This window comes from Frieseomelitta varia, unplaced genomic scaffold (assembly GCF_011392965.1).
Source record: "Frieseomelitta varia isolate USP_RPSP 00005682 unplaced genomic scaffold, Fvar_1.2 scaffold_845, whole genome shotgun sequence".
Classification (NCBI taxonomy): domain Eukaryota; kingdom Metazoa; phylum Arthropoda; class Insecta; order Hymenoptera; family Apidae; genus Frieseomelitta; species Frieseomelitta varia.
The window spans coordinates 93,865-110,799 of NW_025110640.1; the positions used below are offsets into that span (position 1 = coordinate 93,865).

General features: G+C 39.5%; 1 protein-coding gene across 1 annotated transcript in view; it reads left to right on the forward strand.

Annotated features, from left to right (window-relative positions):
* Positions 1 to 13,810: 13,810 nt before the first annotated feature.
* LOC122536531 overlaps positions 13,811 to 16,935 on the forward strand; it is a 30,216-nt gene continuing 27,091 nt past the window's right edge. Inside the window, exon 1 of the mRNA XM_043668964.1 lies at positions 13,811 to 14,583. Coding sequence (XP_043524899.1) covers positions 13,826 to 14,583 — 758 coding nt within the window. The 5' untranslated portion in view covers positions 13,811 to 13,825. The remainder of the gene's footprint in view (positions 14,584 to 16,935) is intronic.

Sequence of the window (16,935 nt, forward strand, 5' to 3'; positions counted from 1 at the left end):
TTCCCTGGACAACGATCACCCGCGAACGAGCACCCGGACACGGTCGTGGCAGGGTCGCGACTTTCGCGCGCGTGGCTCAGTCTTTCTGGGGCGAGGAAAGAGAGAAAGAAGAAGGATTATCAGAAAGTGACAGGTTAAAAAAAAAAAAGAGAAAATGTTGGGTCAAATGACAGACGAACGCGGTGCCCGGAGGAAAGGAAATTTAGACAAAGGATGGAGCGGTTCGCGGCTGACCCGGCTGACGTTCGTCGATCTCCGATCGAGTTATCGATCGATCCTCGAGGCGAAACCGTGTTCAGAATGGTAGCGCGATGCGCTTCCGGCGGTCGAACGGCCATCGAGCTACGGCGATATCGTCATCGGCAAACGGCGAATCGATCGACCGTGCGGCGTGCCGCAGTTCTAAAGAAAATTTGTCGCTCGTCGAAACTCGAATCGTTCTCGAACAAAGCGTTATCGGACTTTGTTTCGCGCCTCGCGCGAGCAACCGGTTTTTCCTTTTTTTTTATTTTTCGTTCGAGCAGCGCGCTCTTGCCTTTTTCAGGTGGTGACACGACATGCAGCATGGCTTGATCAGTTAAGTTTTTTTTTTTTTTTCTTTGAGTGAATGGGTGCTTTTTTTTATGGGTCCCTTTTGCTCGTAATTTTCATGCAGTGCGGTCATTTGAATTTCGACGACAACTTCAAGTGTGTCGAAAATTAATTATATATTCTCTCGTTCGAACGTTTGGAGCACTATTTTCTTTTTGACTGAACTAATTCTACTCGCAGTGTGTAAATAATGAACGTTGTAAATAAAACTTTCACCTTTAAATATAATTAATTGCGTACAAAACTGTCATACGTTTACTTTAAAAAGTCACTATTTCCTTTGAAACTTTAACACGCTTCAAATGTACTTCATTATATGACAATTACTTATTATTAAATAATCATGGCTGTGACAAAGGAACGTGGATGATCTATTATAAAAAAAAAGAAGAAGATATTGCACGCGATTCGCAACACCCGACGTTTCACGAGAAACAGAAGCATTTATTCTTCCGAACAGGAATGAAGTAGTAACCGAATATTTGCGTTACAAGACCGATTTTTACTCGTCGGTCTGCGAACGTTTCGTTTCCAGCACGTTACACCGCAAAACATGATACGCTACACTAAAATCGACACCAGTAAAAAGCGCAAAAAGGAATATACGATATAGATCGTGCGCAATTCTATACCCGCAAATTACTAGCGAGCAGCACGAGAACATATTACTTTACAATGGTTTCGATACAATGTAAACTTCATCGATTTTTGCCGTCTCTCTTTCTTCTGTCTCATCCTTTCCCCTCGGTATCGAACGGGTATCGCCTTGGACGCTTGTCGAAGGCACGACGAAACTCCGATACATCGGCTCCGTACACGCAAAACGATCTCCTCGGCTAAGGATGGGTCAACCTCCAGTCGACTATAGTCTTTTCGCTCCTTCCTAAACTCTCGTTCGCTCCCGTGACGTCACTGGATCGTGTCACTAGGTCAGAACCTGGATACGTGGTCCGCTGTTTGTTCAATGTACCGGGTGTACAATGTGCTCGCAAATTGCATTACCCGGAGTGAAACTTCCGCGAATTGTATACAACTGTTTCGACGCGTTACGTTTCAGTGACAATGGCGAGTCACTTTGCAAGGAATTAGCGAAATCCAGAGGCAGGTTAAAAACTCTGCGTTTGTTTGGAGAATGATTGGTGAATGAATTGTAAGAAGAGATTATTATATTGGGATTGAAATAAAAATTGTGGCCAAAAAATTATAATTATTCAGAGACAGAGAGAGAGAGAGTATATTATAATTCATTTCTGATCAGTTAATTTTTGAAGAAATGAGTGAAACAGAGGAGCAGATTAGAAATTTTGAAATTTTATTTAAGGAATGTCCGGGAAATGAATCCTTTTCTGCAGAAGAGATTATTCTTGGAATTGTAATTAAAAAATTGTAATTATTCAGAGACTTCTATTAAGAACGATTAATTAATTAAGTAGTTTCGACTTCGACGAGAAAAAATATTTTCTAAACACAGAGAGAAAGACAAAGAGAGAGTGCTTGTAATTTTATGTTCTGTTAAAACGAAGAATTTATTTATACGTCAAGTTAAGAGAAAGGAAGACAAACATTTTTCAACGTTGTTCTTTGCTCGTTACGAACGTTGATTTAGCCATTGTAGGATGGAACAGCCGTTGAACGAAACAATCGAGAGGTTTAAATTCAAGAGCGAACAGAACCTCGGTAGAGAATTGGCAGCGCAACGAAGCTGCTTGAATGATAGTAAACGTCGCGACGCTCGATTCAAGTGAAATTTCACCCGAAGCATCGCTGCAATGGAGACATTGTTCTTGTACCATTTGACCATCCGGCGAGTGAACACAAAGTAAACACAATCACGATAAAAAAAAAAAAGGAACACGCAAAATGATATTCTACGTAGTACGCGAGAGAAACGAAAGACGTAATTGTTAAAAAGCGAACAACGACGGCAACAGCGATAGTGATACCACAACGGATGAAAATTTCATTGAATCGTCTTTGGACTTGGTTGAATCGTAATTTTCTACGATAATTCTATTTTTCTCCTGAGTTCTATTTAATTGAATTATTAATAATTCAATTACTTGGTAGTTTATATATAATAATTATATTATGTATGAATATTTTAGTTTACTTTATTATGTGTGAATATTATATAATATAATAATTCAATTATCAACGTGCAATTCACATCTGTACATTCATTTAGATTTTCCCTGACACTATTTTCAATTATTTACTATTCTGTCTCGAACAATAACTCCATTTTATTTACCTCAATTATACACACGTACTTCGTGAGATGATTTTGATTTTTTAATATGAATATTAAATCACGTGGGACTTTAACTTTAAAAATCTCGTTATACAATTGTAGATTGTCTAAGCTGTCTTCTCTTCGTCTCAGATCACACAATCGACTGTATCACATGCCGATTGCAAATCTGTAATTGACAACACTATCGTTGTTCTTCATGCTGACATCCATTTATCGCGTTTAACGTTTATAAAACCAGTTGTGTTGTGTCTCGCAGCACTGGTACAGTCGTTCAGACACGTAGACGTGATATGCAAAACTATAAGCACGACAAAGAGACGTATATTACCCACCGTTCGTTATTTTTAAACATACTGAGAGACCCGTCTGCGAGTCGTATTGCATACTTTCATACACGCTGGCTCCATTAAAATCGGCGCAAGATTTCCAAACGAACATCGGCGTAAAACGTGGAAGAACATAAAGCGCGACTGCTACGAGTATTGAAGAAAATAATGGAAAATTCTTTATTAATATTGTGCCATCACCATTGACGTCTAATCATATGAATCTTGAATTATATTTAACAGGACGTTAAATACGACCAAACTTCATGCAAAAACTCCCAACAAGTACTTCTAGAGGAATTGAAGATAAATATTTGATTGAATGACAACGAATTTCTTGCTTGGATTAAATTTATAAAAGACCATATCAATTTTTTAAAAATCCACTGTTTGCTCGTAAGCAACGTTCCCTATTATTTTGTATACCAACCGGTGTATACTTACTCGAACGTAGCTGGTGTCAACGGGTGTGTCACTAGATATAACGCGCACGAAAAAAATTATATTCGTCCGATTAACCCCTTTTACGCGTCGCCCTCGCCGTACGCAACGTTAAGATAAAGGTTAAAGTTTATCGAGTCTTTTGCAACCTCGACGATTTACCGCGATCATTAATTTCTTCCGCAACGTTACACCCTTGTGCAAGACAAATTTTTTCCATGATCCGCGTACGCCGGTCTCTACTCGCCGCGACAACGTTTACCTGCGCCTTTGATCACCGCGCTTTTTTCCCCGCCGCCGTGTTTTCTGCGATAAAGTCGCTCGAGGATCTCACGGAACAAGTCTCCCTTCCTCCTCCTCTCCACCATCCCGCTGACAACACCGATTTCCACCGATAATTCAACGCTCGCCGCGTTTTTTCCTTCCCTTTTTTCTTTCTTTCTTTCGTTCTTTTCTCTTTTTCTTTTCGAAAGTTGCGCGAGGCAAGCGAGATGGGCAACAAATCACGGAAAGTCGGTGTATCGATCGTAAATTTATTCGACGCCGCGTCGCGTAGCCGACCGTCTTGCGCTTTTCGTGAAATTAAAACCGATGGAAGTGAAACCGCCTCCACTGACTTTTCAATCTTTCGCGCTTTCACGCGAAAGGATCCTTTTTTTTAAAGATCCGAGTCGTTGCGATTTGTTTGTTTCTCGTGGAATTGTTAAGATCGAATTTGCTCGAAAATCGTTCAGACCGTAGAACATTTCGTTTCAAGTATCATTAACCATTTGGATCTTCTTGATTTAGTAATTTATCACCTGATAGATCGAAATTACTTCCGAAAGATATAACGACATCAATTAACTGCGTTGTGTTTTCCAATCTAAATTTTACATTAATTTCCTTCGATTCTTTATAATTTAAAGAAATCAGGTATTAAGAAATATCCATCAAACGTCGCTCTTATACTTTGATTAAAAGTAACGACTCAACTTTGCGATCGCTTCGTCAGAAATATGCAATACGTGCAATAAGTATTGATCATTTTTCATACTGTTATAGTTGCGTTGCAAGCATGCCGTATATTCTCGCGGGAGTTTCATTGTGTTTGATTGGAGGCGCGGAACCGGTCGTGTTGCCAAAAGGAAAAAGAATAATTGCCGAAAGAAAATACGTGCAAACGATGATTAATGGGCGAACATTCGATGATACGATAACGAAGCTTATCGTTCGATCTTTCGCACGGGCGAAAGAACGAACGCTGGCATGCAGATCGCGTCAGTCGGACTTTTGGCCTTGCCGCGTGTTCCTTTAAACTCGATGCAGATTTCATTTCTCGTCTTCAAGTATATTTCAAAGTTAACGACGTTGTTACTCGGAGAATTAATGTGACAGCTTTTACGAAAAAAACCGCAGACGCGATTGCTATAGGACGATCGTTATTGTCTATCAGAACGAAGTACCAAACCAATATAAGAGATTGGTTTAAAACCAAGTTCAATAAATCACATTTGTTCTTTTTTTTTTTAATGCGCACGTGGCGTAAGTAATATTTATTTTTGTTGACACGATGACGAGAAAAAAAATATTTAATTTAGTTGTCAAACTTTGTTTTCAGTATGATTATGAATCTTCAGTGTTATCTTTAAAACTAAACTTGGCAAATGTGGTATAAAATTTTAAATGCTACCTCAGTTACTTTTCATTTCTCTTCATTTTTTTATGTTTACCAGTATGATTAATCGTGTAGTATTATTAATTAAGCGAATTAAATTTTGCAAACTTTTTTCACTCATTCTTTATGCAACTGAGACTGATTGAAATCAGCACTGTGTAGAACGTTTAATATTATTCACCAGCTACGAAATAAATCACGAAATATCATACGAACCATTTGTAACACTTTAGAGTGTCAACGTAGTCATAATTTAGATACATATCAGCAACGTTTTACCATATCATAACTTTCTCTCTGTCATTTAATCGATGTTTTATTTCATTGTTTGACAATCTAAATATCCAAAAGTGTCGAAACCATTTGTAACTGCCAGTTATCAAATGATCCATCATTGCAAAACTAGTAGCGAATGCGACAAATTGGATGCAGGACTCATTTGCGCAGTAATTTATTAATTAATAATATTAGAACGAGTTGAAAGTTGTAAATTTCTCTTTCAGATAATTTGCAATTTGTACAAAATTACTTTTGTTATCAAACTCATGTTCATGTCACACAAGAGCATCTATCAATACTGCAGAGTTATAATTTGTAACGATTCATTATTAATTAAAGATATTTGTGCATTTATTGGAAATTTAAGTGAGCAAAAATACGCAGGAAATATAAATAATGGAAATATTTAAAATAAACTACTCACTGTGTACAGAGACTGAAATAAATCATTTTAAATAGAGAATCAGACAACTTGTTATTCGTAAAATTCACTTGTAAAATTTTATTCGCTTCACGAATAAAATTGTTTGACCAACATTATTATTAAAATTCCACAAATTCACAAACAAGTTCCATAATTCGAACGAGTTTAAACTTTCAACTAAATTCGAATAATCACACCAACGACTCGACTGCTCCATCCGGCGCAAAATCCTAAAATTACCAGAGAACTGTTTCTAAATCTACAACAAAATTCCATAACCCACGCTCGTCGCGGTAAATCATTGAATGTAGGAAGGTAGCCAAATTCCCGTGGTTACCCTCGAAAATTCCTCTGGTAAAACCTGCTCCCGCGGGCAGGAGCGAGCAGGCATCGATGATTACATCTTCCCAGGAAGTCGATTTGCATTGCAGATTCGGGGAAAGAGGGGGATCCGAGGGTACGCGAGAGTGGTTGGTCGCGGAGGATCGTCGTCGTCGAAATGGCGCGGCGATCAACACCAACGAAAACGTCCGAGCAGATGAAAACAAACCGTTCTCAGCCCTGCTAAGGAATATTACATCCCGCCAGGCGTGTGATTTATCGTCGGATTTATTCCCGCGATTTTGTGCCTCGTGCTCGTAATGGTCAATAACGCGGCGATGATGCGCGCAATTATCTCGCCGCGTTGGCGAGAGTGCGCGCCGCTTCCGAAGACAAGCACCAAAGGGGGCAAAACGAGCAAAAACGAGCCCGGGAACAGACCTCGCTGCGGTCGCAGCACCACTGACCTTGGTCTCCACCACGTCGCAGCCGATCCGACTGCAGAAATTCACCGCGCCTTCGATCCCTTTCGCGTGTACACCTTCCGATGCGAATTGCTCGACTAAATTGCACACCAGTCATCGATGCTTCTTTACGCACCGCCGGTCCCGTGTCGTGCCGTCGGCGAAACCGCTTTCCGATTCACCGATGTACGCGAGAATTACACAGCGACGTGAACATTGTTACCTTGGATCCGGTGAATCCGGCGAATTTTAAAAGGATTTTGGAAATGATTTTTGGAACAAGGTTCAAGAGACGTCATTGATAAAATTATTACAGAGGAGTTTGCGCTTTATACTTGTTGGTTTGTCGTGGTTTATCGTGGACTGCGAGGGGAAGATATTTGGAGATTTGAGGAATTAGAGTTTAGTAAGTGGTAGACTGAAGATATATTGTGTAATATTTCTTGAAATGGTGATGTACGATACGGTAAAAAATTGTTTCCTCAAGTTAAGAAATTGAAACAATATTTTAAAGTTTACGTGAGTGAGAACCACAAAACATTTTCTATGGTATTAAGGAAATAATATGTATTACATATTATATTAAGTTATACTGAGGAAATAAGGAATGATTGAACTTTTAAACGAACTTTCACAACAATTTGTGTAAAGATTTTCTTCCCGAGCTTTTCTCAGCTACTTAGCTCATCTCCTCTAACCACAACTATTCACGTACGAAATCAGTCGAGCACTCCTGATATCGTAACAGTTTTAACGGACTTTATTTCACCTCTAGCCTCGCCAATAAGAATAAAACTCAGAGAGCAACTTAAACAAGATTGACTTAATAGGTTTACAATTAAGAAAGTTCCAACTCGTCTGAAAACTTCTTGACCTAATACTTCCAGGAACACATTATCCGCGAAACGATATTAAAAAAAGCCTGGTTCTATCCTCCCGCTGAACCCCAATCTCTTAGGCATATCATATCAATCAACTTTAACAGCCCGCTAAAACCTTAAGAGAAATCTCGATATCTAATTGTCCCCCCCCCCTTCTATAACACGATATAAATCAATATGAGATCCAACCATGTTACGTTCATACATCATATTTTAATGTTTTTGATTTTACATCACATCGATCAGCTTTAATAGCCCGTTTGAACATTAAAAGAAACGTCCTGCGTTCGATGCGAATCACTATGAGAATCAACCATATTACGTATCTTATATTTTATATATTCGTATATTTCTACCTTTACATAAGCTTCAACAGCTCACTCAAATATTAAGAGAAACTTTAATGTCGAGCATCCAGTCATTTTTGTCTCTTTTATAATTTCAATCCTGCGTTCGATGCAAACCACTATGATATCCAACCATATTACGTATTTCTTTCACATACTTTATATATCATGTTCGAATATTTCTGCTTTTTTTTTTACATCCCATCGATCAGCTCTAAGAGTTCACTCAAACACGAAGAGAAACTTCAATATCGAACGTCATTTTTCCCCCTCTTTACGACTCGAATCCTGCGTTCGATGCAAACCATTATGAAATCTGGCCATGTTACGTATTTCATACTTTATACATCATATTCGAATATTTCTACTTTTCTTATACCATATCGATCAGCTCAAACACGAAAGAGAAACTTCAATATCGAACGTCTGTTTTTCCCCATTTTATGACTCGAATCCTACATTCAACGCAAATACTATGAAATCCAACCATGTTACGTGTTTCATACTTTATATATCATGTTCGAATATTTCTACCTTTTTCATATCATATCGATCAGCTCAAACACGAAGAGAAACTTCAGTATCGAATATACTAATCACTTTTCTTCCCCTTTATGACTCGAATCCTGCATTCAATGCGTATCACTATGAAATCCGACCATGTTACGTATTTCACACTTTCTGCTTTTTTCGCATCATATAAATAAATCAGTTCTGACACGAAAAGAAACTTTAATATCGAACGTCTAGTCATTCGTCCCCCCTCCCCCCGCCCTCTCTTTATGACTCCTGCATTCTATGAGATTCGTATTTGTTACGTTCGAATATTTCTGCTGGTTCGCGGAAGGTTCGCAGACACGAATTTTCGACGGGCAACATTCCGATCGTTATACGCGGTCAACGTAGCACCCGACATTGAACCAGTGCGATGCTGCAATGCAGGTGGACCAGCTCGAGTGCAGCTGGAAGATGCGTAGGCAGTCAGAGGCTGGAGCCACCGTCTACCGCAAATCTCTCGTGGCTCCCGTAGATGTTATCTTCCACCGCAAGATATCCAACGATTCTACGTCTTCCTTTATGCGTGAGCTAGCTCGCAAGAAATCATTTCGCTCGCATGGAACAAGAAGAAGAGAAAGGGGAGACGCGCAGGTCTGAGTGTCACCGGGACCAAGAGCACACATAGAAAAAGAGAGAGAGAGAGAGAGAGAGAGAGAGAGTAGAATACGCCGTTTCACAACTCTTTGTTCCGTACGATGCCGGATACCCGAGCGTTGGAATATTTTTCTGACGGTGAATAATTCATCGTGACAAATGGGACAGTTGCACGCGGCTCAACGTCGCGTTGGCTTTTGCTCGCTTTTCTAATCCGCTTTTTGTAACGTATCAATTCGAGCATTATACATCCACGGAGGATCGTAGGATCCACCGGCGGCCCGTGTTGGATATCAACAGTAAATTGCTGGAGCGTTGTTAGACAGCTTCTTTGGGAATGCTTCTTTAACCTCTTGCGCTGGAATGACGTGACACGCACGCTGAGAATTTTTTTGTCCCAAAATTGTAATATTTTCTCAGTTTTAAGTATATTTAAGTTTAAAACAAAATAGGCAAAACAAATGATAAATTTATTGACTCTCAATCGTTTCTATCCGGTGAATATCATAACGACGAGTTCAAAAAGAAAGCGACGAATTATTGTGTACGGTTTGGTCACTCGTTATGGTCCGCAAATCAGTTGCCAGCGCAAATGGTTAACAGGTGAAGGTTTCGGTGGCGTGTTTGCGGTCCTCGGGGCGATTGCACCCTTTCCTGTCGTGATTTAAGTGGCTCGTTAGGTTTTATTGGGATGTCTCAGAATATTGAGATGGTAGATAATTCGTAGTTGATACTTAATGAGTGCAATCTTTTTATTTTCTCGAAGAGGAAACTTCTAGTTAGAGTCAACTAGAATTATTCTTACTTTATCGAACCAGGATCATTTACTTGTTATTTATAAATGAACCATTCAGTGTGTAAAAGAACTTTAGATACGTTTTCAGATACGATTCAAGGACATGAGTGTATTACACTTGTGGTACTATTCGCAGTAAATATGAAATATTATTCGAATAGAATCGTTTCCAACTTTAAACTCAAATTTAAATTTCAAGAACATTACACTCATTTGTATTCAACGATTCTGCAATCATTCCAAACTCATATTTGCTCGTAATGGATGATGTTAAAATTCAAATAAGATCGCAGTCGAAATACCTATTCACGTATTTTTCTAAACGTAACAAACAGAAATTAGGACCATGCGTAAACTCTCGAGCAAAGTTTCAAAGAGACTGTTAACATTCGATAATATTAAATAACAAGGAACAGCAAAATTTTTCATTTGCAATTTACAAAATATCCATAATCCATTCATTCAATCCGTCCATTATTCAAAACTTCTGGAAATTTCTGGCGGAAATATCGGGGAACCGTTTAACATGTCCACGAATTAGATTTATATGGATCAGCATGCCCTAATGGAGTAAAATGAAATTGAATTCGGGAGTTTGGAACGTTGGAACCAATTTTCCAAGGACGATCACGAGTCACGGCAGTTTCGAGCAGTTTCTCTCTAATCCACGATTTCAATTTCGTCGAAAGACAGACGAACGTGCAATACTCCTGGCTAATTTAAATCGGCAAAAGTTTGATCAATGAAATAAAAGTTTGATCGCAATCAAAACAGTACTATCGTGGAGGAAGAACGACTCAACAGCCTGTATTCAACAAGCTGTTCTTTCGTCGATAATCCGTTGTTCTTTTTATAGAAACTTTAATAACAAGAATATTGGATTGGAGGAAAGAATGAAAGTCGAAGTTGTTGAAGTCGGTTCCATCAATATCGTCCACTTCTCGTTGCGATGATTTCACATTTGTTAGTGTCTGAATGACGTATATATTTTTGCAGTTTAAATCACCGTTTTGGCATTTATCTTTCATGTGTTATAGCATTGCTGGACGTGAGTGTAAATCAATGTCGATAAAAAGGAGGCTTTTGCATTCGAGATTAATGAAGCACTTAAAAATTAAAAATACGCTTAATGAACGTGCGATTAATCTGACCGAAATCATCGGGATACGAAAGTTATTATTATCGCAAGATAATCAATTATATTTGCGATTAATAAAAAAGTGTCGTATACTCGAAATAAATTCAACTTATTTATAACCTGTATCAATCGATAAACTCCACACTATTCTTCAATAAACACATTGCGTCTCGTACATTAATTAATAGCTTATCGATTTTTATTTATTAGAATGAGGGTACACAAATGCTACGAAAACTTTAAAGTATCTACCAGAAATAGGTAGTAAGGCAATCAATGCAGGTTACAAATCTGATTCTATTCTGTTCATAAATGTCTCAGCACAAAACGCGATTATCACGAATCGGTTTAAACATCTCGTTTCCTTAAAGAAAAAAAAAAAAAAAAAAAATGTATCACCTCCATAACGCGAGTTGAAAAAATACGAAGAAAATCATGAAAACCCTTTAAGAAACGCAGAATGCGACCGACTTTGAGAAGAGAAGCATCGGAGGAGAAGTATGCCAGAAGAGGTGAAAGAAGAAAGAAAAAAGAAAAAAAAGCAACCACGGACAGGTACACGATCTCAGAAGCAGGTAGAAAAGATTAATGGGTAAAAGATCGACAGAGAGACAATGGGCTCAGCGTGCTCGACATTAAATCACTAGTAATTACGAGCAGCGTCGTGGGCATTGTCTCCTACTTACGCGCGCCTGCATTATCAGGCATCTATTCATTGCCGCGGCGTAATTGCGCGTGTAAACGCTCGGTGCCGCGAGCGCGCGCGTCAGTCTCTCTGTACTTTCAGTCCCTTTATTATCCGGATGCGAAATCGATCGACAAAGAGTGACACTCACACACTCACACACACACACGCTGGTTGCACGATGGTCGCTCCGCTCCTCGCCCCATAATTTCCAAACGTTTCCTCGCTCGCTGGTTCCATGGGACTCACGCGTGACTCACGACCTACATTCGTCTAGCGAGAACCCGTGACACCTTTTGCACCCGCGAGTCCGACGTTTATTGCTCGTAAAACAGAGCAAACCTCCGAGAGCCTTTCGCGTTCCGGGGATCTCGAGATCAATCGCGGACTCGAAAGAGCCCGAACCGACGCTCGAACGTAATAACGTAATAAACGTGAAACCCGATCGCCCGTTTCGGTCCTCGATTTCCCTTTCGCTTCGATTTTTCATTTTTTTTTTTTTTTTCATTTTTTTCGGGGAAATTGGAGTCGGAGGAGATCCGACTCCAATTTAATTCATCGGACGGCTGAAACAACACGGTTTGCGTAGATGAGTTTTCATGCTTTCGTAAAGCTTTGAGCGCAACACAAGAGTACATGAACAAAGGAAGAAGAACAATTGTCGAAAATATTCGATCGCATATGTTTTCTCGTTGACGTATATATATTTGATGAAAGAAAAGATAGACAAAAGAGTGGTAGCTATTTTCTCCCTTCAATTTTTGATAACGGATTCTGATATTTAATTTATTAGGTTAATAAATTAAATATCATAGGTAAGTCAGACAAAGAGGAGCAAGTGCATACAATGTATATAGCGAGAAGTAAAATATATTATATTATTGCTATATATGTATATGTCTTCAGATAACTTATAATTTATAGTTTTTTTTTTATCATTCATGAAAGACAGTGACTGATTATAGTTAAATAATCTAATTTTTCATTAATTTTATTGAACTCGAATATTATTATTACAAACCAGCTAAAACTGGCATACATGTGAATGGTAGTGCAGGCACATTTGAAAGCTACGTGCAGTCTTTATTTTAGTCTGCTGAGTTTTTACAATAAAAAAAAAAAGAAAAAAAAACAGCATGATGGAAACACATTGCTTACTGATGTTTTACTGCGATTCGAAGAATGTACATATGTTGTACAGGGTAAAGGGGAAACTGCGTTGAACAGAAACGGAGTAATAATTACATGGATATTGAAATCTTCGCGTATTTTTCAAAGCATCAACAGGAATATACATATTACTTCAGAGACATTAATGTAGAAAATTAATTTTAACGATAGTATAAAAGAATACACGTTCCAAATATTTATACTGCAATGTAACAAATAAAATCCCCACAATTTCGTATTTTCGAATTTCTCTTCGTACGTGTTTCTCTTTGCACCGTGTGCGTGTATACTCTAGCTCTCACGGTTATTTCAGCAATTTCTGGAATTTTGCATATTACCAACACAAGACCAACTACGGTTAGCATGTAACAAAGCGCAAAGATGCTTCGAGCATTACATTCTGTAATCTTCAACAACCTCTTGATCAAACCCTTCCTTAACAAGCAAATTCGATGTCGACACACCCGATATATATTACAATGATCGGGGTCGACGTAAAAAAGAACTAAGGCATGAATCAACAAAGAGGAACGAGGAGAAAAAGCACTATCGCGACAAGCGTACCCTTCGAGAGTTTCGCAATCGGTTCGCAGCCGATTGGTCGTCCCATCTATCCCAGGGAACAAACAACGCGCACCGTTGTCTCTCTATCCGCCTAAGTGTTCTCGTGGAACGCGTGCAAGGATATGTAGGTGGTTAGCGGAGCGGCTGGCGGTGTATCAGGAGAGCAGACAGGTAGAAAGGAAGCGGGATAAGGCGGAACGAAGAAAGAAGGGCCATAAGCGAGAGCAAACAAGAGAGGAGCGAGAGATGGGTGGCGAGAGAGGACGAAAGGGGGCGAAACGAGGAAACGCGAGGAGAAAGAGAGAATGAGAGAAAGAGAGAGAGAGAGAAGAAGGATGGTGGGGTTGGTACGAGGCGAGTTGGTTCAAGCACGTGGGGCCTACTCCGCGGTGTCTCGTTCAGTAGTGCTCTCTCGGTTGCCTTCGAACGATTTCGCACCGAATGTCCATCGAGCCTTCCCGACGTTATTCGGCGCAGCAGCACGTCCCGACAAACCTAGCCAACCGATTCAAATCGTCGAGAATGTGACCCATTCGTTCGTCATGTGGCTGTTGTTTCCTACACTCGGGCTACGCAATCGAAGATCAAAGGCTGGTCCAGCGATGGCCTGCGCACCGAAAATCCTTCTGATCTGCACGTTACTCCTTGCCACACCAGTCACGATCGCCTCGAACGAACGCACGACCAACGATCACCGGGACCTCGCTAATCACAGACTCATCTGGCCGGTCTGGCCGTACCGCGAGAAATTTCCTCACGCTCGTCACGATCGCGACAGCAGGGCAGGTTTCCAACAGGCCCTGACAACTGGAGTCAACAATTGGAGCCGGAACGACCCGTTCCCCGAAAGAAGCAGCTCGACGATCGCGCCGCTGTTAATCGGCGGGTTCAGGCATCGCGTGGAGCATCGCGTGGAGCAACGGACCACGAGACCGGAGAAATTCAGCGCGGTCGCTGTGGCAGAGTACGCCGGTACTAGAGCCATTGCTCAAGCCAGTTATCACAATCATCGTCACCAACCGAGGGAAGTGGTCACACAGAACTACCAGCATCACACGACCACTCCGGCTACTTACACCAGGCATCATCCTGGGTGAGTGAGGTCTCTTTGAAACTTTGTTCGACAGTTTACACATGGTCCTAATTTTTGTTTGTTACGTTTAGAGAAATACGTGAATAGGTATTTCGACTGTGATTTCATTTGAATTTTAACCCGTTTTACGAGCAATCGTTGAATACAGATGATTGTGTCTCGATGTTCTTGAAATTTAAATTTGAAATTGGAAGCGATTCTGTTCGAGTAATATTTTATATCTAGTGCGAATAGTACCACACTCATGTCCTTGAATCGTATCTGAAAACGTATCTAAAGTTCTTTTACACACTGATAAATAGTTGAAATGACGAACGCGAGAGATTGACGGTTCCAGTTTGATCATTTCGCACCCTTGTCCGATTCATCGACGTTAATAACGCTCGGCTTGTTCGAAGTGTCTTTTCTTTTCGTTGCATCGTAACGATGTTCCAGTGACTTATAAGAATCTCACTTTCAATCTAGATGTCGATAATGCGTCGAACGATCACTTTTTACTTGCGCAAATTAAAAATGGAACACTACAAAATGAGTATTTGAATCTGAAGACGTTTTTACAACTATAAATATTTTTCCCATTTATCATACAAATGCCTGTTTATCATACAAATTGCCTTTTAATTGAGGCATTTCTTAATTTTATCGTTGCGTTAAAATTTATATCAACAAGGATGAAACCGAATTAATTATATGATGAAGAACGAAAGTCTTCTATAACAAGGCCGAAACAAGTCCTCTATATAATGAAGAACGAAAGTACATTCTACAACAAGAATATTGAAATAAAATTTCATTGAATAATTTGTGTACGTTAAGGAAATTAAGCAACAACTATTTTAAACACTGACGTCATTTATATTCTTGAGATAATGAGACAAATGTTTTCTTATTTATGTCAATATTTTTATACCACGAAATAACTGTTACTTTATAAAAAAGGCTTCATATATATATATATTTCTTATAACTGTACCACGGCAAAGTGTACAATTAAAAATATTGGAAAATAGGTAAAAAAAAATTGCATTTCTGCAATCTTGTTACCTCGCAAAACGAGGGAAACACCGCTGTGAAAAGAAGAAAGTTTGCGGAGAACGATAACAAATTTTACACGAAAATCGACCAATTAAAGTCGAAAAGCCGCTTCGTCCTTGAGCAAGTGAACTAAGTACGTACACGTTCGCGAGTTACTGTCTGCCCGATGCAGTAAAGTCGGTACTTTCCCGCGCTTTCTTCTGCTTCCGTGCTAAAATAAGATTAATGAGAAGAACACGGATGTAAATCGAAGCCAACATCGGACAATCTACGCTTGCATATGCAAGCTGTGCTTCCAACAGCGAATACCAAACAGGTCAGGGGGGAGGGCCACGTTTCAACGAATTGCGCAATAAAATGCCCTAATACACGACCATTACGTCGGACGAAACGAAAGTCACATGTAAACGCCGCGCTGAATTTCTCGACGCGAACGTCGACGCAGATCGAAGCAGATCGATTTTCTCGGTCGATCCCACCCACTTCCCATTTCCGAGAGGCCGACTTCACCCACTTGTTTTTTTTTTTTTTTTTTTTTTGCATAAAACCGAGCGTTTCACAGGCGTATCGCCACCCTCGAGCCAGCGTAGGTAGGCGTTCAGCGACGAGAATCGTAGGTAAATTCGAGCGGAAAACTTTACGATCTGCCAGACAAAGCGCAACTCACGCGTTCAAATGAGTCGATGTGCGGCGGCTAGCCGCGCACGTCATGAAATTACTCCGTGGAACGATAATTTATGGTGCCAGTTTGTAATCGTTCTCTCGGTCCAACGCAGGACTGTTGATGGTATCGACTCGCGATCTGTTCCCCACTTTCATTTCGATTTTTAATCGTCTGCGAGCTCGATCACTTTTCCTTTTCTTAATTTGAATATACACACATATACGATACATATATATTTTGCTGTTCATTATGTCAGTAACAACTCAGTAACAATTCTATTCTCAAATGTAGATCATCCAAAAATTGCTCGTTCAAATTATCGAGAAAAATTTTCGAACTTAACTATGTGACAGAGACGCTTGCTTGAAAGTCTTATTGTTAAGATACTTGTATTATACGGAGAAATAAACTGAAGAAACTATAATACTATATTGTATTATACGGATTGTTACGATTAACAATTGAAATTCGACAACATATGCAATTTAATATATTAAATATATACTAATATCATTATAATGGTCGTATATGTTAAATTTAAAATGGAAATACGTTTTAAATAGCAAAAGTGCAATGTATCCTAAGATACATTTGATATACGGGATGGTTGAAGGAAACTTAAATTTGTTTTGAGAGAAAGTAGCAAACGTTGC